Raw genomic sequence first — 24,696 nt, forward strand, 5'->3', positions numbered from 1 at the left:
CAATATATTACGATTTTGTTATCGTAGTCACGAGACGGATACGCGGCGCGAGTCTACGTAAGCTGCTGAAATTCCGTGGGAGAAAGGTCATAAAACTTTCTCTCGCACTTGTTTACACATTGCGAGGCGAAGGCGTGTATCGACATTTTTACTTTTGGAGACGTTGAGACTGCAAAAGCGGGTTCGCGTCTTTTTAGCGGCGCATCTCTAAACCTGTTTCTCGAAATGTCTTTCTCAAAAGGGGCAATGTCTTAAGAAATATCACAACAAGAATGACTGCTGGTGCGTTTATTTTTTTCTTTTAATTGCACTTTCAATTTCAAGTGTCAATGTTACAACTGTATATATGCGGCTTGAGATCAATGTTCGCGATACGATTGTCGAGCAATACGTTTGCAGAGTCAATTTTCGCGCAGAGTAGGCGAAGATGATACTTATACATGAACGTGTAAAAATAAATGACGAGAGAGTCTTTGAAAAGGTTCTTAAGGTATTCAGCTTTATAGTGGGGAACGCGATGGAGACGCGAGTCGCGCGTGCCAACGGATTTTGAGACTTTACACGTGCATGGCGCGCGTACCCCGCGAGAATATGTTATACCTCGTCTATAATTACATATTTAAGCACCCGCTCGCGTTCTCTTCTGAATCGTCGAGTGCTCGTGGATACTTATCGCCGCGCGGCGGCGCATTGATTTTTCCACGTGCGGCTATTATGCGGGAACTGCAGCGAGACACAACTATAGGAACAGAATTCCACCTCACGGCTGCCGCTTCGCCTCGATCTCGCGAATAATACAGTAGCTACCAGCCGCGCTGAAAACGCGTACGACGTAGGCAGCTACGTACATACCCGTTCCCACCTTCGACAGCGCCGAATTCGAACGAGCTGTTTTCTCTCTCTCTCTCTCTCTCTCTCTCTCTCTCTCGTTGGTCGTTTTACGAGCCTCGCCTCCGCAAGTGCCAGGCCAGAGCCGCCATTTTGTAGATTGCAACCCCACGGCTGTTTTTCCTCGGCGCGGAGAAGACGTCGGGTCTTTCTCTCTCTCTCTTTCTCTCTCTCCCCCCCTCTCTCCCCCCTCTCTCTCTCTCTCTCTCTCTCTCTCTCTCCTTGCTGATGCCCGCGCCCGTGAGACGCATGTGTGACGTTAAGCTTTAACGCAAGCCACGTTACAACGGAAACCTGACAAAGTCGGGTCGCGTCCTCGAATTTATTCAGTAACCGTGCGCGCGAGAGGTCGCGGAGGTCCCTTCCGACCTAATCGGCCGCTCCTTCCTCGATTTACTCTCATTGTTACGTGATACCGCAGTGCGCGTACGTACGCAACGCGTTACGCAATATTGCATGTTATGGATCGTGACGGCGGAAACACTGGGGATCCAATATCGACGCCGCCGAGGTACCGAGATAGCGGGGAAAATAGTTGAAAACTCAGAGACGCGTTAGTGGTTGAACAGCGAATAACGGCGAATATCGTGACATAGCTGCGGCGATCGTGTCAGTGAAAGAAAAGAAAACGAGCAAAGCAGCTAAGCGACATAAAGGGTCGGCTTTTCCGATCGCATCGTCTGCCTTGCCGTGTTTAACGGATTTAATCGCCGCGACTCTTGCGACGATAAATTTCTGATTGTCCGGAATCGCCGATTGGCATTCGAGTGACTTTAGTCTTCGACTCGTTCACGCGGCACGTCGAGCACGGCACGGGAGCGATGGCGGGATCGCGCGTTTGGAAATTGCCGAGCTGAGCGGGCGCGCGCGACCGGGCAGCTCGAAAAAACGGAATTAGGAGGCGCGGAATTGTTAATTGCCGCGGGGCGATACGGAATGCATCGTAGAGCGTGACGGAGGATGATCGCGCAGAATGAGAAGGAAGGAAATGTCGAACGGCTCGTCTCTCTCGGAGAAGCGACTCGCGCCTCCTACCTGGCAGACCGTTCTAACGAATTCTCAATGGCGCCCGAGCGCAAACGGGGCCTTGACAATGGGGCCTTGTTGTCAGGAAGGGGGATTCCTTCAGAGGCACCTTTGTCAGGAGAACTCACGTGGAACCCACGGGTGAGAACCCTCGAGTGCACCATGGATGACTTGCGTATCGCGAGCCGCTCGCTGCTACTTGAAGTCAATTTTTTTTCCTCCCCGACTCGAAGGCGGCTTTCCATTCTTCTGCCTTCCTCGGACCGGCGGACGCGTGACGATTGTGTGAATCACGTCAAAATTCCTCGCTAATGGGACGCTCGTGCGAGCCCGCCGCGCGCTGCCTCTTCTTTCGGTAACGAGTTTACAACCTCGTTACGCGCGATAGATCATTCAGAAATCATCGCGACGCGACGCCGTCGCCGTCGCCGTCGCCGTCGCCGGCGCGCGATAACGTCGCGATAATGGTTACGGAAACTCTCGGAAGCGTCGATCGGAAGCCTCGGTTCGATCGCGACCGAAGGTTGCGTGCGACCTTTCCTCGTCCGCGGCGTCCATTCCACGACGCGATTCCATTTGAATGCCACCAGGAGACGTCTCGAGAAGAGTAACGCACGTCGTTCATCTCTCACGTGCAAACGCAAGGACAGATAAATTTCTCCTTCCCAATGCATTTCCCAATTTGATTATTATGCTGTGTGTAACACAAAGCCACAGCGATCAAGTGCATTTTCATTTCGGGACAATGCGATTCTTTTAAGTACCTGCTCACACTTGGGTCGACACGTGTCTAGACGCACTTTGCAGACATTTGTACAATGTTCCTGGAAGAAAGGAGGAGGGCTGCTTTCTTTCTCTCTTTCTTTCTTCAGGAACAGAAGATACTCGGAATAATGTCGAAACGTTGCGGACAACGAGGCGAAATATTAGCCGACTCGTTCAGCCGCAATGCTCAGCTCGTGCAGCGTTAATCGCATAGTAACTTCAATACCGAGTCCTGTCATAATTTACTTCGAATCACTCCGCGACTTGGGGCCCCTCTCGCGTCTCGCGTATATCGATCGCGTTGAAAGGACCGCCGGAAAGACAGGGTGCAATTTTCGCGCCTCACCCTCCCACCCTTCTGTCCACCCTCCCGTCCGTTCGCCCGCCCCATAAGAAATCATAACCCTCCGATCGCCGAAATTACGTCCGTTTGTGTACGATTCTACCCGCCAATCAGGCGCAGCCTGGCTGCGAGCGTGATCGCTATAACGAGTCGTCAACTCGATCGCCACCCTCGTGTCATTTACAGGGAAACCGGTTATATGCCAGAAATGCCGAACACTTAATCCAACCTCCTCTAGCGATATAATATAGCGAAACGCGCGCAGACAGTTATAATCAAGCTAGTCCATCGGACACGCGAAACAACTTCTAAATTATAAGAAAATGATGAGCTCTCTCTCTCTCTCTCTCTCTCTCTCTCTCTCTCTCTCTCACTCTTTCTTTGCGACGCGAGAGACTCTAACAATGTCAAGTGTGTTTTCAGCTTTTCATTGGCTGCAATTTATTTGTTGCTCGCCGTAAAGGCTGTTGCACGATTGTCGCATAGTTTTGCTGCTCTCGTGCGGAAAATTCTCCCCGCTTGTACGACACTTCTCTCAAGTTCGCGATTAATCGAGCATTCTTTCCGATACGCGACTTGACATTGCGCTGTCGAAACGGTCTCGACTTCCATAAATTCATCGCGGCATACGCGCACACATACACACACACACACACACATACGAATGTGAAATGTCGCGCCGGAAATTTAGAGTGCTGCTATGTGGCGGAAGTGTCGTGCGAAAACAGGGGAAAAAGTACCATTACTTTGTCAACACCGCGAAAGCATTTCGAGTCTCTTACCGAGTCTTTTTTCGAATTCAAATTGCTTCGACCGAGACAAAAATCACGTCATTGTATGATCGCCGCTTTCGAAATTTCCACGAACCTGTCTCGTTATACGCTCGGTATTTTACGCGCAAAGTTCTTCACCGATTACACAAAGAGCCAGAGTCGGCGGTCTGCCGAGGACATTTCGATTAACCTCGCTGCAGGAGGTTTTCAGTTCGGCTGCTTTTTCCTTGTGCATTGCGACGCGGCAGCGCCGAACAGTGGAAGTAACATCGTCTAGAGCACGCGCACACGCGCGCGCGAACAAAACTATTAACTCTATTGTAATTATAGCGATACAAACTGGCGCGATGTGGGACCGACGCGCGAAAAACACGCAGGATTCGACACGGGAAAGACACGAAATTACGTTTACTGCTACTGCGACTGCACGTGAGCATTTCCAAGCTTATCTCTGTTACGTCACTATTACCCGCTATTACCGTTTGGATTTGGCAACGCACGATATTCTTTGCATAAGTGCATTCCAGTTTGACGGAATCTCAAAATGCTGCAAATTTGGACTTTTCCACGAGTAACGATCCGAAAGAATGTAGGAAAGCTCGTGCAAAAGATGCTCCTTTGAGCCGGCCGTTTTGAGATATGGCAGAGATGAGAAAATGGCAGTGTTACTTCTTCGACAAATTCAACAGAAGATGCTGTAGTTCGGAGAGTTTCTTTGGAAAGAGGGACTATATTGAACGAATAAGAAAACGTCCAATTCGACGGAAGAGTCTTTTAGGTCCGATACGAACGAGAAAATTCCATCGCTTCCGGGCGTTAATCGGCCGAAAGAAGAACGATGCGAGAGCGAAATTGACGATGCAATTCGTCGCAAGAAGACGAGATAAGGTTAAACAACCGGTGTGTCAATGGTATTGATGCAAATGGCGGGAAGCTGTACATCAAATGCAGACACATTCAGTGCAAACATTCAAGTGGCCACAAAGTCCGAGATGTCGACAAAGAAATTTCGAGTACGGATAAATTCTGTTTATAAAATATTAATTGGACCTTTCCATGTGTGTGATCGCGTTACTTCTTTTTTTAACTTATTAAAATGGCAGACACGCTATTTTCTTCTCGAAAGACCTTGTCCCAAACCTAAAGGGGTTCGAAACTATAGTTTACTGCTTTAAATATGGTAATAAGACAATTCTATTCAGAAGATTCTTTTCAAAGATTCCAGAAAGATAGACAAAATTTCTTCTTTTAAAATATAGATATTTACAAAATCCATTAAAACAATGACATTGTCATTTCGTGACAATCCATAATATGTACGATGCATCTGATGAGTAAATTTTAAAAATATGTATTACGCATGATTACGGGATCGTTACATTTTTCATTTCTTGAATAAAAATTTACGAATGAGAAATATTGATACAGCGCTCTCGGCATCGTTTGTCAAGATATAGTTTTTCCGCATAGTGTATATATATAGACGAACTATATGGTGAGGACCAGCAATTCGTAGAGTTCAATGAGCATAACTAAGTAATTCGCCCAGACACCAGGTCGATCTATCCGAAACCGTTAATTTCATCAAGTAATAACACTCTAGTGCATTCGAACTCGACAGGTACCCACTGTCAAATTGCCGAGTGGACGTGGTAATTCCGTTAGCGGAAACGCCCTTTTCCGGTTGTTTCTTCAAACGTTAACGATCGTAACGTCGGACGGAAAAAAAAACACTTTTAACGTAATCCTTTTAACGTGAAAAGAAAAAGAAGTTGATTCAATTAATCTCGCCCGATCAATCGTCATTAAATAAACCATACGATGATATTAGCAAGTGTATCGGCTATCGCTCACGAGATCACAAGTGCAAAACATTTCAAAATTAATTGCAAACTTCGCTCGTTTATTTATTTTTTATTTGTCCATCTAACTTGACCTCTAATAAATACTTTTATCTCAGGTGATCAATAATTGGTATCATCGATATAAATCTCATGTTTTTATATGTCCAAGTAACCACGAAAGTAGTACTCGGGTACTCGAACTCATGGATACGGAGAGATATCTAGATGTCCATACTCACGAATGCTACTCAAGGGTACTCGCTTATTTAAAATAAAACAATTTTCATAGAATCAGAGCTTTTTCTAACATTTATACACGTAATCTTTATTTCAATTTATAAAAATGTTGAGATAAAATCGATGAAAAGTGAATGCTTTGATGGATAATGTGTAGAGAGAAATAAAAACGATAAAAATAAATAATTGGACATTTTCGAACACTCGACTATCCGGATAATATCTTAAATACCTAAATGTACAGGGGCGATCCTTGTAGATGACATAATTTCTATTGGGCGAATTTTTAATTGCTGATTGTCGATTCAAGGTAATAAACGCTGAAGAGAAAAGATCAAAGGAGAAAAATAAATTTGAGTTTTTGCGATATAACTTGCAGTAGCGGATTAATCAACAGCCTCTTGACAGACATATAAAATTCGTAAACCACGGACTTGTGTGGCGATCTCGGGGAAGACGTCGAGACCCGTAAGTAACTCGCGAATCCCGTCAAAGAGAGACAAAGACAGCCACAGAAATAAAGAGCGCGGCGAGGGAGTCGGAATGAGGTGGGGTGAACGATAAACGGGGAGAAAGACGCTGTACTCCCTCTCTCATTCTCTCTCCCCTCTCTCTTCTCTCTCTCTCTCTCTCTCTCTCTCCCTGCCTCCCTCCCTCCCTCCCTCTGCCTCTGTCTCTCTCCCTCCGCGCAAAAATATCCCCGTTAACGATTATCAGCCCCTCTTTCCGTCTCGCGTCTCGTTATATTGTGTCCCCGTCGCGCGCGCAAATTTAGAAACAAAAGACGGGTGGAAGGCGCGTCCCGATTGGCCGACCGGTCTCTGGCTCCTCTCTCTGATTGGCTCGCGGGACCGCACCCATCCTGTAATGGCCGCTTTGTCGTTCCACGGCGCTCTGTGTGTACGCGCCTGCACGCTTCAGGCAGACTCGACAACCCCGTACCGTCACGATCCCCAACCCCCGCCAACCACCCTACTCCTACTTGGCCCATCGACCACCCCCGCCGCTCGTGGCGGCCGCTCTCCGTACCTCGAATTATATCAAAATATAATCACACGGGTTGCATCGTAGTGTGTACGCGTGTACACACTACAAACTCGCGCGCGCGCGCGCGCGCGCACGCGTATGTACGTGTGTTCGTGTGTTCGTGTGGTAGGTGAGTGCGCATGTGTCGGGTGCATACACGTGCGGATATCTGTATGCATGGAGCGCTCATTCACTTACGTGGACACGTGGAGGTGTCCGAGTCCGTGGCCTGCGGGCCATTTTCTCCCGCTACGTACTTCCTCTCTCCCTCCTTTTCCTTCCTCCGAGGTCCTCCTCCCCCCTCCTCGCATCTACGACGCGAATCGACAAGCGTGATAAGTTAGCGACGATGCGGAGGGAGGGAGGGAGCGTGCGAGTGCACGAGCGGCGTGAGGGGGCCCTCTTAGTTGAATCCACTCGGGCACCTCTGACGTGCGCGATACGTGCGAGCCGCGCTAATGCGCGTGCACACGCACGTGATCGCGCGCCGTGCCGTCGAGGGTGAGTCGCCGCGCATGCCGTGACACTCGGCGGAGGTGTCCTCCCGTTGTCTCTCTTTCACCCCCGTTGTCGCCGCACCCGCCGCCGCTGTGGGTGGAGAAGTACGAGGCCAGAGTCCGGATTTTCGGCGAATTTTCGGGATATACGCGTCGAGCCCTTTAACGTCGGCCGTGATACGCGGTTCAATTAACGAGACGGACGAGCGTTGAAATTCTCGATGGAACGCTCGCCGCCGCGAGTGATATGTTTCTTTAAACAATATCTTCGAATAGTGGTGTCAATCTTGTACCACCAGAGTATCTTCCCAGCATATTTATCCTTGTCAATGTGTCTCCCTATCGTACCGAGTATATTTAATATTTTTCTCGGAATATGTCAAAAATATCACAGTATAAAAAGATGTTTATTATAAAGTAAATTTAGTATAAAGTAACATCTACTTTTCTTTTCATTTGATCTCGATATTCTTATACGCAGATTGACGAGAAGAGTGCATTCATGCGAAGAAAAACATAATCCCGTTAAAAAAAGGTTTTTTTACTTTTAGACACTGAGATACCTGGAGTAACACTTGAGAGTTTACATATCCGAATGTTGCACTACAATACAGTACAGTGAATATAAAAATATTCGGATTATACACCGAGACAGAGTAGTGACTTTGAATGCTCAATATTTTCTCATAGTTGTGACCTCTTTCATACAATCGCATATTACTAAAGAGGATTAAGAGGAGAACAATGAAAAATTTCCTCTGTAATAAATATTACAATATATACGACGTGTTTACCGCAGCACGCGCTTCATTAGGTGAAAACGAATGCCGGCTGGCCGCTCTTTTGTAACCGCATGTAATTTCAACGAGTCTCACACGGGACTCCTTTATCGCGTTCATTGCGCAACGCATCGAAGAACGACTGCTCAGGCACCGGCCATCTTTCTGCTACGCCACATGGGATCTCGTCGGGGCACTCGCGGTGACCCTCCACTTACGGTGCCATTTGCTCGTCGAAACTGTCCCAAGGAGCTTCCGCACAATAGTCGGGATGAAAGATGCAGCGCCTCGTGCATCTTTCACACCTCTTGTGCATTAGACACCGCGCGGGTGTTGCTTCGTGGCGTAATAGAGCAGAATGGACGAGGAGTCGGCGCATGGGGGAGAAACGGCTGGGAAGGAGAGTTCAGAGAACGAGAGGCGTAACGAGAAACAAGGGGGTGTAAAGAGATGAATATCACGAGAGGAGAGAGAAAAGAAGAGAGAGAGAGAGAGAGAGAGAAAGAGAGAGAGAGAGAGAGAGAGAGAGAGAGTATGTGTGTGTACGCGTGTGTGTGAGAGAGATAAAGGGAGGGCGGGGAGCAGGGAGGAGACGCGTGAAAAGAGAAAGAGGACCTTGTTCCGAGTCCGCCATGCGGAAAGCGATCTCGGCCTGCTGCTTGGTGAATCCGCGGTAACTAACTGTCAGCTCCGGAAAATTCTCTCTCTTTCACGGTCGCGGCTTTTGGCCACCTCCATACTCCAGTGGTCTGGACGACGAAGCGTCGGCTATCGAAAAAAAAGAAAAAAAAAATTCGGCCCCGCCGAGTCTGCTTGTGAGCTCGTGTATACGTGTGTACACGCGCGTGCGCGGGATACGCGCGCTTCGGGTTTGTCGTTTTCATCGTCATTTCGAACGATCGAGGACACACGTCGATACACACGTGGATGAATGTTTCTAAGCTTTCGCTCACCTGTATCCTGTCCTCAGGTAGATCAGTCCTCAGACTCAACATCTCGCGGGCGTAGACGTCCGGATAATGGGCCTCCTTGAAAGCTGCCTCCAGCTCCTCCAGCTGTTGTGACGTGAAGATCGTCCTGGAGCAACAACCACATGAACCTAGTTATATGCCATTACAGCTTTTCTCTTAAAACTACCCTACGCCCGTAGTAGGTCGCACGTCGAGCGAACGCGTTTCCGCAGCTCTAACAGACAGATCAGCCCGGATTAACGGAGTTAATTTCGAATCGCTAGAATTGCTCAGCTAGAAGCGAGCTGGAACAAATGTCACACGCTTGTGACAATTAGCCGCGAGTTAGCGCTTCAGTGAAACCCCTCAAATCTCCTGCAGGCAAGGGGGAAAATTTGCAAATCGTGTTACCGAGATCACATCGAGCAAGCACATCTCTTCCTTTTATCGACGAGCACCAATCGAAATCTCCCGCTGCTTCGTATCGGCTAATTATTCCAATCGTCACATTTGAGATAAAGCATGCGCGAAAATACTCGAGAGAGAAATTATTAGTTACGTATTAATGACCTGCGTAACCGCGTTCGCACGTCGCAAGGCATGTTCCAGCGAAAAGGAGCCTCTCAACACGGTGGTGGTGTTGCCGCACGAAACGAGTAACAAATGTTACTTCATGTTCTCTGAACACGTTGTTCAATTATCCTTGAGCATGTGACGCTAATGTCAACGTTCAACGCGTGCGCATCGACTGGCGAGAACAAAGGCGCTATTTTCCGCCGACTGTGCCCCTCCGCCGATTATTGATCGAGGTGTTAATTGAATCATCGTCGCGATAATACTTGCGAGGCCATTCCCGTTCCGCTGGTCAACGCATCGTGTCCGCATCGACGTCGCCGCTAAAACAGCCGCGAGTGGCCGCGACTGCGTGTATTCCTCCCCGCCATTAGCTCGCAATTAGTTGCAAACGCCGGGTGTACGCGCGTCCCGTCGTATATATAAATACACGAGAGACCGAGGCGCAACGTCCGTAACCGATGATTATCCCGCTTCTTTTCTTGTTTCTTTTCCTCCTCTTTCTTCCTCCCTCTCTCTCTCTCTCTCTCTCTCTCTCTCTCTCTCTCTCTCTCACTCACTATCTGCCTTTCTTTCCCTCTTTTTTTTCTTTCTCTCGTGCATAAGCGAGATGCGTAACTTTGTCCATCGACGCGGCTGTTCGCGCCGCGGTGGACGGTGCTTAATGGCACGATCGAGCCGATCCCCTACGCCTTCCAGAAGGAAGGCGCGTGATACGACAGAAACCGGAGAAGCGAATTTGACGGCAAGATGTCCAATTAGTCTTGCGATTCGACAAATTGTAGGTTGCGCCGGAGCGAGCGCGAGCTGGCGTCCCTCTCTGCCTTTGTGGGCCGTACGAAAGCTCCGAAACTGAAAGTCATTTCCCGGACGATCGTCGGCTCGTTAAGCGGACACGCGAAAATCGCCGGCGGATTTTGTCTCGGTTTAAAGACCGTCCCGCGTAATCGTCTCGAATTCCGCCGGACTCGGATTGATTTCCCGATCCTCACGAATCCGACCGAAACGCTCGTTCCCCGCTGCTGAGAAACGTCGAGCGCGGCTCGTCGAGGTCGGAGCCTGCCGGAGGAACTTTAAGCCTTACAACCCCTGGCGAATGTGTTTTTAATTATTGCGGTTGCAGACGTTGTCGCGCAATAAAAAGAAAGGCAAACACAGAGAGAGAGAGAGAGAGAGAGAGGTGGGAGGCAGGGAGGGGGAAGAGAAAAAACTATTTGCTTGTTACACTCGCGCGGAGTGTAATTACATTTCGTTTCTAAATTAGTTCCTTTCATGTTAAAATGACTGTGTCGTGCGTTTGTAAAACGCGGGAGAATGCGCGCAATTACGGTGTATCCTGCTCTCTATGTGAGGCGCCGATGCGTTTCTATAAATAACGAAATAATTCTCTATCGGCTCTTCGGATTTTCAAATGGAAATTATCCGCCGCGGAGTTGCGCAAATACGCACGTTAGTCGGTCGGTCGGTTGGTCGGCTGTCGGTCAGAATTAATAACGTTAAGCTCGCGTGCGTACGACAAATCTCCGGGATGTCGCTCGTTAACGCGAGACGATTAATCCGTCGCTGCGCGAGCGTCCGACGGTCCTCGGGATAATTAGGTTCTAATACATGAAGAAGATACCGCTATTTCGTGTCTCTCGAGCGTGTACTTACAAGTCGTTCGCGCGCGCGCGCGCACGCGATCACAATGGGACTTGTACCGTTTAATTTATCCGAAGAACGCAATTTAGCCGTACGGTCTCGTTATTGCGCTACGCAATTATCTTGGCGATTGCGTCGGCAAGGTATTGCACCCACGATCGACGATTCTAGCTCTCTTCATGCTCATCGAACGGATAACGGGATCGACGATGCGATGAGGTGCGAGATGGAGCTTTTGACGCGATATTTTATTCGGCGCATTTCGAGTCGCGTTCCGAATATTGAGATTACTTCGCGCGGCTGCCAAATCCTGCGTTTTACTTGACCGGAACAAAGAGACGAGTCAGAAACGATCGATACCGTGCACGCGATGGCGTCGTGGAAGACGGCATGATTTCAAGCTGCCGGGATTGATTAGTTATCGCTGCGCAAAAATAGCGCGCATGCTTCCGTTCAGTCTGCGATCAAATTAGTCGAACGAGGTGTCCAATTTGAGCGCATCGGCGCGTGACGAACGGCGACACGAGAGACACGAGGAGAGAAAAGCAGAGTTTCTGTCAGAGGCTCACCTATGACGGCGTTTCTTCTTCTTCTTTTTGCTGAAACCCGAGAGTCCATCCACCGTGAAGTCCTTGCCCGACTCTATGTTGTGTCCGACACCTGTAACAACAGGAAAACAGATCGAGGATATTCTCTGGCTGTTAGGAATTGCTGCTGCAACGCTGTAACGAAATTATGAGGGAGTTTGCGAGTAACCACCAAAGTAGCCGCGATGCGTGAGTGTGCGGCTGTCAGTGCGTGTGACGTTCACAGCACCGAAACAGAAGAATTAGTGTTGAGTGCGGTTGCGCGAGCGATCGGGATTTTCTGCCGTTAAGGCGTGCCCATTAGTCGCGAGAAAAAAACACACTCCGATCGCGAAAACGGGACGAAAACGGGCCAAATTAACGGAATTAAAGCACGCTACGCGCAAAACGCGTGGGATCTTGGGATATTAAATATTAACAACGCGACGACGATGGTAATATTTTAGTGAATTTGCGCGGCGGCTCATTATTTGGTGTATAGCATTATCGGTATAATTGATAATTATACGCCCCTGTGTGTTGGAGCGGCGCGCACATTGCGTATCAAATTACCTATTATACCAGACTTGCCAATGATTCGGGCACCCCCGGATATCTGCGCCCGCGTTGCGTGCCTAAAAGCGAGCGAGTTTTGCATTTCCGTAATTGATTTTTCGTCAATTTATTTTCCTCCGCCTCGCGGAGCGAAAAAGGTAGAGCGATCCGAAAATGCTTCACCCTATCTCGGCTTGGGGATTAATGCGCTTCTGGTACGAACTAATGCACTTCATTCCGAAATAAAGGAAGCTTTTCTTCGGAGGTTTATACACCTCGCCACTTTCTCACACGATGGACAATAGATTGAGGATTTTGCAGTGTGAGTGGGTGAAGCCACTCTTCTTCCCAGTCAAGAGCAACAATGCTGCAACTCTCGCGAATTTCCAGCATTATCTTTGCGCTGACTTGGCTGGCTTGTTGTTAGGTAGTGCTAATTATGAAAAACGCCGAAGTCCCAGCACGGGAGGGGGGACTTTACGGGACGGATCTTACATTTCAGAGAAGAAACATTCGCAGCTCATTGTAGAAAAGTAACCAATACGACGAGAATAATCGCATACAGATTGTTCGTCTGCGTACTCGAGCGTTCGAGCGTCTATAAACAATTTCGTAAAATCCTCGTGAACCGGAAGAGGTTAATTAATAGATCTCTCCCCTCCCTCCCCCCACCCCTCTATCCCTTTCTCTCTTCCTTCAGCGCATCAGTCAGCGCTGCGCTCGCGATACTTCGCCAGGAAAAATTCGAGCATCGCAATTAGGAAGCTCCCGCGGCCTGTGAGGTATTTCTCTTTTTTTCTCTCTTTTCCTGAAACGAAACTGTCTCGCGGGTACGAGCATAAACGGCAATTTTTCGTGCGCGCAGCCAGGCCAAAGGGGCGACACGCGGCGAGCGCGGAAGGGAGCGGAGCTCGTCGTTGGCGCGCGCACAGTGCTGCGAACAGAAGCCGTGGTCCGAAAATAATTATCAATTGTAAATTAATGCCAAATTAACGAGCGTAAAGCAGCCCGGAGCGGCGCCTGTGCGCACAATGAAGCTCTTCCCTAAGGGTAACTCTCGTTATACTACTGTTCCTGTAGCACCATCATTGCCGCCGCCGCCGCCGCCGCCGCCGCCGCCGCTGGCTAATTAACTAGTAATTAAGAGCTTAATTCCAATTATACGTGTCCCTCAACTAATTGGAGTCTGAAACGTTCGCTGACGTCACCATTAGCGCGTGCGAAATCGGTCCACGCGGATTCTCCTTGTTCCACCGATATCTCCCGATGGCATTCTTACTTTTTGTGGACACATGCACGTGTGTGTACACACAGCGCCAAGTGTCCATTTCTTTTCACATAAGCTTTTCAATCGACGTCCTTCCAAGATTCCTTCTTAACGTCTACGATTCACGTGGTGCTCAGCGTCCTCGCCGCGTACGAGATAATCATCGCGCGATTACCGCGTACAACATAATACTGGAAAATTATCTTTCTCACGCCTCGCAATCGAGGATACTCGCGCTCAAGGGCACACCTTGTTGATTCTTCGTGCGAGCGTGCATTTTTCCACGCGAACGAATCGTCAAGAGTGATTTCCCGCGGCTATGTTGCATTCTGTCAAGCTGATTGCTCGCTGCATGATAACGCGATGCCTCGAGTGCAAGAGAGAGAGAGGTCGCGTTCGTCGATTTGCATTTGCTCGACGCGCGAGTGAAGCGCGTCCGGAGAAGCACTCCGGCGAAAGATAAGGGCCGCTTGCGGCTTCCACGTAGCGGCTTCCTTATTATTGTTTATCGTGGATAAACGACACACGCGGCCGGGCCGGCTCTCCGCGTGAATTATCGCGGCCGATCGAGAATTAACGCAGCCAGCCATTGGCGATGGTGCGCAGCGGCTGAGCAGTATTGCTGAGTGCATTTGTAAGAACACGTTGTAAGAACGGAAAAATGGCCGGAGCGAGGGAGGGAAAAATAAATATTTCAAGCCCCGAGTACCGCGCGCGCGCGCGCGCGCGCCCGGCGACGCTTACGGCTCGCAGTATGCATTGTTTTCGGTGCTGCAAAGAGGCCTCTTTACGCCCCCTCCGCCGGTGCCACGTTGCCTTCTTGTTCCGGGTTTTTAAGTGCGCTCATTTACCTCAAAGCGCCGAATCAATCTTCCCGCTTTGCGTCGGCAGCACAACATGCCGTGCCGAGGCGAATGTCTGCGTGCAGAAGGCAGTTTCGCGGTTTTTCGCGCGCTGAAGAGATGAAAACGCGAAAGAATTGTGCAAACAATTTGTTCTCTGTTTCTCCTCTCGATCGACCGTACGGGAAAAAATCTTTCTGTGTGATCGAACAAAATCTGAAGGCGAAAACTCGACGACGACGAATAATATTTATCGCTGTTGTCGCGGCCGCGACGAAAATGCCCGTCTGTGCATGCAGTTGCGTTAAAACTCACGTGGAATAATCCAAAATATTTAGCTGAGTAGAAACTACCCTCTGCAAAAGTTGTTCCTATAATAAACAAGTCTCTCCTTATTCATTTTTGTTTTCGCTATGCAACAAACACTCGAAAAAAAAGTAACTTCAGAATGAGCGGAATCATCTGAATTTTAGAGGATTTTATTCTTATATATGGCCTCAAAAGGATTCCTCTAAGATTAAGAGGAAAATATCATAAACACATTATTCTTAAAGTCAGAGGGATTATATGTTATATGTATAAATCGCAAATCTTATTGATTTTAATATAAATCTCTTTTTATACACAGATTATTTAATCTTTTTCTAAGAGGATTATTATTTATTCTTACTGTACTTTATTTTTACTAGTTATACTGGTTAATTTGAAAAAATTATTATATTATATAGAGAAAAATAATATATATGGATGTACTTCTAGCTCCAGTTTTACAATAAGTAGGCACGAATGAAATAAGATCATTGTAACAAATAAATTTCCAACCCGAGTTTTGTTATAAACTTCATAGCTGCAAAGTTACAAAAGATGTCCATCATAACCAATTCTGTGAAACATAGTTAAAAGAAAGAATATATTATTCAACTTCTTGCAATAGATTATAAACTGCATTCGGGTAAACTAATTATGGGTAAATTATTTTCGTTATATGTTACTGCGACACACATACTTTTTTTAAAAAGCGTTCCATATATTCTGACCCATAAGCATATGGTTATTTTTTCGTTCATGTCTGGAGGTAGAGCATAACTGAACAAAATAAGTGGACATTCAAATCAACATATTCCTCTCTATATAAGAGAAAAATTAATTGATATAAGAGGAAATCCTCTTGACATAAGAAAAAAACAGTTAGAGTAATATCTAATAAATTTTAGATGAATGGTTCACTTTAATCGCTTTATCGAAAGAGCAATCCTTTTTCTGTAAAAGGCTTCGCTTAGAGTATGAGACAATGGAAAAAGTCACTTTACAAACAAAATACTTTCTTTTGGATGAAATATAATTGCACTAATGGAGTCATATTTTTACCGACTCTCTCTTAAAATATTGTTCGTCTCAAGAGAAATGTCTCAAGTGCGAGAATTTTAGAATTTTAAAAACAACACCTCCAGCACACACACACACAGAAAGAGAAAAAGAGAGAGAGAGGGAGAGGGAGAGGGAGAGGGAGAGGGAGAGAGAGAGAGAGAGAGAGAGAGAGAGAGAGAGAGGGAGAGAGAGAGAGAGAGAGAGAAAGAGAGAGGGAGCACTGAAACGAGCGACCGTTTCTGGAGAACGTTAATAACTAGCGGCTTCTGGAACGTTTCTCTTTGCAATAATAAGTAAATCCTCGTGTTATCAGCCATAGCGTGCGCGGCATTGCCGTCGGCGGTTATTTTGATCGGATCCGATGTACCGAACGTTTATGGGAGTCCCGAAAACATCGTAGTTCATTCCGAGTTGTTTTCGTTGCCGTCCACAAGCGGCCGACACAGCGTGCGTGGTGATCGATATCGCGGCGCGTCCTGTCGAGGTAACGGCGCGCGTCGCTTAAGTAGTAGTCCGTAACCGAATCGATTAGTCAAATCTAGTTAGCTATTAAGCACGTGTACGTCGACGCGCGCGTCAATACGCGAAGCGTTAGCCGGACCATCTAATTCCTGCCTGCCTGCCTGCCTGCCTGCCTGCCTGTTTGCCTGCTTGAACCTAATCCCTTCGCAGCGCCCTCGGATCCACCGCGACCTCCCTCTAGAATTTCCCAAAGGGTCGCCGCGAGCGAGCTCTCGAAAAATAATTACTCGTCCGATCCGAAACGGTGGAACGGCGGTTTCGCGATCAGCCCGAAAAATGCGAATGCGCCGATCGCGTTTCCCCAGCTTGTCCGTTGCCGGTAGCATCGCGTTACGGCCAATTTCGTGTTTATTATACGATCGATCTTGCCTAACGATAATTATCCATTGCTAACGCACCGCCGCTGAGCGACTCATCTCGATCTCGATGTCGTCCAACTCGATGAGATTTGCGAACGTTTACACAACGAACGAATGATGGTGATGTCTGCGCCTCTGTTAATTCTGTGCGTCAGTCCGATCATAGCTGGCATCGTTGTTGATGCAAACTTCACGAGCCATAGCTTTCTAATGGCGATCCCTCTATGATGATCTAGCCTCGGCAAAGTCTATTATCTATTATGATTCAAACGGCCTCGAAAATATTAACAAATCTCTAATGATATTTCTGAATGCGAAACTTCACTCTGCTCGTATCTGTCATCAGGGCACAGTTGATGGCCTGCGACCCTCGAGAGGGACTTTCGAGGTGAGCGAGGAGATCGAATGTCTAGCGTGTCCATACCATCGTCGAAACAACAACGATGCTTTCACGTTATTCTCTGCGTTTCTCCACACATACGGAGAGACCCGGGAAGCGCGCGTGGGCGCGACGAAGGGATGCACGCGCGCATAGGAAGCTACGCCCGACCCGAGGGTTGTGTCGGCACGCTGTGCGAGAGATCTTCTCGATCCCGGAGGAGCAGAAATATGTTATCTCGAGTCGAGTGTACAAATATAAACACGCGGAATATTTAACTTTGTATATCAACTTAATAAACGTTGTTTAATCATTGCACCGTCTCCGTCCTCTTCAAAGGGGCGTGAAGGTTCAAAGTGGCAAGGTCGTAGCAACTTTAAAACAGCGAAATCGCGTTGCTCTTGCCTGTCATTCCCCGGGATAGAGGAAAGAATAACTTCGTTTTGAACTCATCCTTCTCAGGATCACTCGTACACTAGATATATAGCCAAGTATTGCGAAAGCCCTCGCGCGAGAGTGCCCGCATTTCGGATTAAATCACCCGACTGGAAATAATCTTGTGACAAGAAGGCAAGCGGTGCGAAATATTTTCGCACCGCTTATAATTATTGGTGGGGTATTTTTGTGTGTTTATAGATTGGACAAATTTTACACCGTACACCGGATGGTGCGGCACACGGCGCGCCACACGGTCTGATGACACGATGACAGTGATGTGTCGGTGGTAGTGTCGATGGTGGTGATGCTGGTGGTGGAGATGCTGGTAGTGGAGGTGGCGTTGGTGGAGATGGCAGTGGTGCTGGTGGTGGTGGTGGTGGTGGTAGTGGTGCTGGTGCTGGTGGTGGTGGTGGTGCTGGTGGTGGCGGTGGTGGGTTACGCTCGTCGTCGCGTGCGATGCATGCGATGGTGTGCATCAGCAACGACGACGGCTGCTGCGGGGTGGTTGCCATCGGTGGGTTGCACGTGTGTCGGTGGCAGCCCGGTTACCAGGCAACCGACGATAAGGAGCGTGGATGGCCAATGGCGGCCCTCAAACTACCCCTTCGTCTAACACGGCTTGTTGGCCGTGGTTAAGAGCGAGACAGAGACCGGCTTTCGCTTTAGTGGCTGTTAAGGCCTTAAAGCCCGCTATATGTGCCGACTGCTCGCCCCGAAGTAACCGGCTTCGCAGCCTGGCTGCTGCTCCAGCCGGCTCCTTCGGGATAATTGATATTCTAATACGATGCGCACTGTATTCGCGCGCCCTGCCGATGATTGTTTTCCTTATGCTAGGACGAGACGGTCTTTCGGTAATGTCCCTGGAGCTCCGGCGAGGCCTGGCAGTTATCGCACATCCAACTGATTGTTAGCTCGACGATAGGCGATGAACGGGAGAAGAGAAGTTACCGGGTATGGGGCCCGTGATGGAGAGGTGGCGTTTAACTCGATGTTCGGGTCGTTGCTTTTGAGAAAAATGACGTGTCCGACACGATCGTATTTTGCTTATCGATCCTCTGTTCGTTTTTCTTCATCCACTACACGTCAGGACAAACGTCACGTTCGTGACAAAAACACGCTGGGATTGAAACTATTATTATTACGCACATGCATACACACACACACACACACACACACATAATTGTACAAAACTCCAAGCGTGAAATACTTGAGCGTGAAAAAATTCGCAACGTTTGCATCACGGTGAAATTATATAAGATCGATGTTTGTAGCAATTTTCTGCGGTCAAATATTTAGTCGTTTTGAAAGAGAACGATTTCAAGGACTCAGTTCATGGTTGCGTATGATCCTATTGCAGTGTACACTCACGAGTTAATTTTACCATAATATTGTTTTTCCAAACGAAAAGATATTCTTCATTTCTTTCACAGCACCTCACGCACGCGATCTGAATTTTACATATTGCTTCGTTAGGATAAGTCCAGGATAGATGGGTATAGGGGATAAATGGTCAATTGCTATAATTTTGTTAATATATGCTAGGCGTCAGCGCTGATCGGTCAGTTGTGAGTTGGAGATACCACGAATGGGTGTGTCTCTTTCTGATGCAAGAACACTGTTATTACTGTGAGTAAATAAATGTTTTATGTTTCTAGTAACCTCCAAAATGTTTCACACGTTGGAAAAATATTTTGCGAATATGGTTCATTTTGAATTACAACATTACACCTGGGCTTAAACGATTAAAAAACATCATATTTGCGTATTTAACCTCAAAATTCGACACCGAGACTACTTTTACGCGGTATACGCATCTTTACGTACTCCAACTCTCCAAACGAGATAGATGGTTTATTTTTATCAGAGTTAGATGGACAGCCTACTCAGCGAGAAATAGCAAACAATGGACATCGGATCGACGTTTTCTAGATGCTTTAGACATACAAAATGTGTCGATCCGAAATCTATTCGATTATCATTTTTTCTTAGGTACATTAAAAGCTTCAGTACATTTTAAACAGCTTCTTGTTTCGTTCAAAGATGCCAAATACATTTCTTTCTCCTTTCTTTCTTTAATAAATAATGTTTTCCTATAAGGTCTTTCTCTGTGTTGCCATTTTTCAACCTTCTCTAATGTTATCCTTGATTCCTATAAGAAACTTGTGGGAATGTTTTATTTTATTAATAATTAATAAGAGGATTAATAAAAGAAGGTTAATAATTAATAAAAAGATGTAAAATACTAAAAGAACAAATAAGAATAAACAAAGAACAATGAATAAAAAGTACTGATTTTGGCCCATCGTGGAGAACGAACAAAATACATCATTTCTATAGAATTTTGACAAAATGATAGTTGTATATGCCACCTTTGAAACTATACAACTTTTGTCTGAAACATTTCTCCCTAAAATGTCGCGTTTACAAAACAATCGAGTGATACGGGTGATCTGTGACATCGTATATTATTTGTTAGCAAATTTTACATAAAAAGAGAACATCTTCAACTATTAAATCGGAAATATTTCTAAATCGAAAATCTGAACTGTCTTCAGCTAATTTAGCTAGTATATGAGTTTGCAATAGCTTCAAAGTTTATACAAAGGCTTCCTGGGCCATTCGATTATTGGATGGTAAGTCCTCGGATTTGAACATGTTCCCCGGAGTTTAGAGGAAAACTAACGACGGCATCGTGTTCAACAGGTCAAAATCCTGTAGAAATTATGTGTTTTATTTGTCCCCCATGATGAGCCAAAATCGATACCTTTTACCCATTGTTCTTTCTACATTATGCATGTCGAACTATCCCTTCACATATAACCATTTAACCCAGACACCTGACCATCTATCCCTCACAGAATATTTTTAATATTTAGTTATTATTGGCGTCCCATGAATATTTTTTCACAAAAATTCTTCTGTACCTTAAACATTATCCTCTATTCAGTGTGCTAATATGTTGTTGATTATTTATTGTAATAATAAAAATGTGTTATTTCCAATTGAAAAAAACTATGCCCATCTGTCTCGGATTTTTTACCCCAATTGTTTCCCAATTCCGACATAAATTTCAACATTTTTCCTCGCGAGTGTAAGTGCCACTGTTCGGCTGGCATTGCTACGTGACCGCAATCGGTTTGAAATAATGGGATAGCGAAGTGCATGTCGCGTCTTCTTTGCCACTTTAGGAGCGACAGCAGCTCGCAACAGATTGGATACATATTGTATGCACGAGTATCAACGTCCTGATGAAAGAGACAGAGAGAGAGAGAGAGAGAGAGAGAGAGAGAGAGAGAGTGAGAGGAGGGGGTCTGGGAGGAGAAGAGGAAAAGATAGAGAAAAACAAGGAAGACAGACGGAAAGATAGAGAGATGAAAAAAAGGAAAGTGAGAGGAAAAGGAGAAGGAGCGACTGAGTTTACATCCAGCAAATGGAAACACGTGAAGTGTTACGAGCGAGGGGGTGGACGATGCATCGTAGTCGTCACGTCGTTACCACACAGCGGGCCCGTATGTATGGTAGTCCCATGGGTGCGGTAGGGGGAACCGAGGTAGGTAGCGCGTAGCACACCCTTGGGATGTCTTCTGCTATCACTTGTCCGCATTAAACCCGGGTACTAATCCCGAAATTTAATTTGGAAATCTTTTCAGGACGACTCGTTGCAACCGTTCGCTCGTGCGCGCGCGCGCGCGCGTATACATGCGACGAAGACGTTTTAAACTGGGAATTACCCGCCCTATTGTACGTGGTAATTGAAAATTCGTTTCCGTTCCCCCCGTACCTCTCCCTCTTCACATCCCGGTAACCCCGGTGGTAGTCTCCTCCTCACCTTCATTGGCGGCCCGAGGAAGAAGGGATAAATGCCCTTTCGTGGATTGACGTGGAAATTGCCTCGTCGTGAGGTGAATGAGTCAACTCAAGCCGGGCGAACGTTCTCATTTTCTCCTTCTGCTACTTTATATCTACCGCAAAATATGACACAGCTTACGTAATGTAACGCACATGGGACAAATCAGCGATTTAATTAGCGAGCTCGCGACTCTCTGAGCCGGCGAGTGAAATTTCTGCGTCTTTCAGAGTGAGAATGAGTGAGAGAGAGAGGGAGAGAGAGAGAGAGAGAGAGAGAGAGAGAGAGAGAGAGAGAGAAAGACATACGACATAGCTGTTTCTCCGTCTCGCTCTCTTTCCTTCTTCCTTTCCTTTTTGTCGTAATCGAGATATAATGATCATCAGGAGTGATTATCTAACGATAATTTCAGATGCATACACGTACGGGCTACGAGTAATGAAGGAAGACATTAGTTAACTCGCGACAAAGTGAGAAAATTAACGACCATCGTGAATCTGATTGTTACGAGTAGAATCCCGGAACGAGGAAGAATGAGTCGCATCAGTTCGCGACAGTCCCAAAGTTCATAAGTCATCGTTTGAGCTGTTTGCGAAAAGTTGCGCTGCCCTAACAGCCCCTTCTATCCCAACAAAATCGCATTACTCGCTGATTCTCCACGCTGCCGTTGATTTTAGTCACGCCTCGCTGTCGACGACGCCTCTCGCCTTTTGCCTTTCCCGCGTAAGAAATAACAGTGAACCCGTTCTTCAGCTTTCACATCTCTGCGATAAGTGAATGCTCTGAACACAAAAAGAGAGATTTCTCGCACCACTCCCCGGTAGATAATACACTTTCATATATTTCAATTCGAAAGCAGCCGTCTTACCCTCCGTCCCATCTCTGCTGGAGAAAAATTAACATGAAATCTGCAAAAGAATCGACTGCCGCTTAAAAGCCAGCTCGCTTGCAGAAAAATGAGATTCGATGTCAAGTTTGTCGGAGATCTACCGTCGTAATGTCGTTAAATACGTCAAATATGATTCTATTAAATAATATGCACAACACACATTGTGCCAGGGACACGTGGATTAGTCTTCGACTAATGAGAATTGCAGGTCACATGACACCATTCTCGCAGAGCGAAGGCGCCAACAAGGCGCCAATCGCTGAATTGGGTTTCTTAAAAATGCATCGAGCCGGGAATTATTTATAGAGCGCATGAAACGTGTAACGCGGTCGTTTACATAGTCGGAAGGGTGAATGGAGCGTATTTTCGAGGCTGCAGTCGAAGCTTAGATACATCCCGAGGGATGTTTCGGTAGATTAGGGACCCTCTACCCTGCCGGTTTTGCTACTACACCATGCAACAGCGTGTAAAACACTTGTAGTAGACCGACCGGTGGCGTTTGGGGTAGGCTGCTAATGCGTCTCGCGATGTTTTTGGGGTCGAATTAATTCGGTCGATTCGATCGTCGGGCTCTCTGGAGAGTCGCACGCCGCGCTAAGGTTCGGTTATCTATTTTTTTTATTCGATTGCTAAATACGTTCAATGAGATCGAGTTTGACATAATGATGGATATTCTGTCGGAGGAACGAGAAAACGATAAATCGCAGCTATTATTATAAATTTGTACAATTATCCGAGAGATCGCATATTGATATATAGAGGGTATTTATGACCATCCGTCCACCCAAATTTTTTTGAAATCGCGATATTTTAGGGAAAAATGTTTCACACAAAAGTTGTATGGCTTAAAGGGGACGTAAAGAAACTATATCAGTTTGTTTACAGATGGCGCCACTTTCGCGATATTCACTGATCATTACTTTTCTTAGATGGAGAGTCCAATTTTTTATTATATCATCTTTTTCTACCAATTAATTTGAACAACTTTTGTCTGAAACATTTTTTATTTGCCTAATATTTTTTGAGATATTTATGGAAAACTTGGTATTGGTAACTTTTTCAATATTTAACTTATGATATCTCGCTAACTGTTTGTCGGAAGAAAAAATAGTATTACACTCTTTTACTCTATTTGATCTCAAAAATATATTTGTTACAATGGTGTCCTAATTTTTGTTAACTTGTCGACTTTGACAAATCCCAAAATCATCAAATTTCAACAAAAGATAGTAGTCAGTATATTTGCAGATTATCTTTTAAGATAATTTCCACGTCAAAAATATTATTTTTATTTAGATTCAGGAAACAATCTTCGCTTATATTTTCATACCAGTGAATTTGTCTATGTTAATCTCCCACTAATTGGATAAATGAGTTCGAAACTAAATACGTTCGTGTTTAGTTTTACTCGAAAGATACTGTCAGCGTGCTTATTGGTCGATTCACATTTGGAAAATATGGACCTTCTGAACGCAACGTGATCAGAGAAAGAGAGAGGAGAGCGCAAATAGAATAATAATAAATATCAGGTCTAACAAGCGCGCTATTTCTCGGAACCTCTTTGGCCTTTTTCAATCTCTTCAACGTTTCGTCTCGTTTCGTTTTTTTTCTCTTTCCCTTTTTCTTTTTTTTTGTCCACAACAAGTTCACACCTCGCGTGCTTTAACGCATGCAGTTCAGTCTATTCTCGTTCTCGCGATGGTCATGCTCGAAATTTGAGCCCTCACGAACGGTGTGAATATTGTGATGTCCAAGCATTCAAGTGTCAGACAGGAACAAAGGGCGAAGTGTTGATTGCCAGAAAACAGCATGTTTTTTGCCAACGTTCTTAGATTCCATTTCATCGTAGTAGTGAGTCGGCTTGTTGTTCCATCCCGTAGGAGAAAACACAAGGACTTTATGGATTGCTTATCCACGTGGTATCGTGTTGTCTTTTCGACCAATTTGGATATGCACGAAATTAGAGGCGATGCGTCCCAACGTCAAACTATTTTATATCAATCGTCGTAAAAAACTCTAAAATACAACTGCAAAATTGTATCGAATCAGATATCGATTCAAATCATTGAGAGCTAATCGACGCGATTAGCTATCACTATTCAACCTGCCGATGACATGATGCGTATGTCTTTCTCTTGATCGCGGAACAAAGAAAGACATAACAGAATATCGGCGCACCTGACGCGTAAACTTCCAGGAAATTCAAACGAAGAAGGTAGGTGACGTGGTTTTCAGCAAATCGTCATCTAGAAAACGATGGATGTTCGCGCGTTTTGACATTTTGACAATTCCTGAAATAAATTTATTTCCAACATATGTGTG

The 24,696-nt window shown here is 46.2% G+C and overlaps 1 protein-coding gene across 6 annotated transcripts in view; it reads right to left on the reverse strand.

The window, feature by feature from the left end:
• LOC105186197 (visual system homeobox 1) overlaps positions 1–24,696 on the reverse strand; it is a 69,701-nt gene that overhangs the window by 19,694 nt on the left and 25,311 nt on the right. For 3 of the 6 annotated variants that reach the window (XM_025307019.1, XM_019842817.2, XM_025307016.1), the window contains exons 3-4: positions 11,912–12,002; positions 9,132–9,255 (exon numbers count right to left, since the gene is read on the reverse strand). In XM_025307019.1, the coding sequence (XP_025162804.1) occupies positions 9,132–9,255; positions 11,912–12,002 (215 nt within the window). Of the gene's footprint in view, positions 1–9,131; positions 9,262–11,911; positions 12,003–24,696 lie in introns of all 6 variants that reach the window. The other 3 variants (XM_025307018.1, XM_025307017.1, XM_025307015.1) reach the window with 1 other exon arrangement.

The sequence above is a fragment of the Harpegnathos saltator genome, unplaced genomic scaffold (genome assembly GCF_003227715.2).
Source record: "Harpegnathos saltator strain DR-91 unplaced genomic scaffold, Hsal_v8.6 scaffold828, whole genome shotgun sequence".
NCBI lineage: Eukaryota > Metazoa > Arthropoda > Insecta > Hymenoptera > Formicidae > Harpegnathos > Harpegnathos saltator.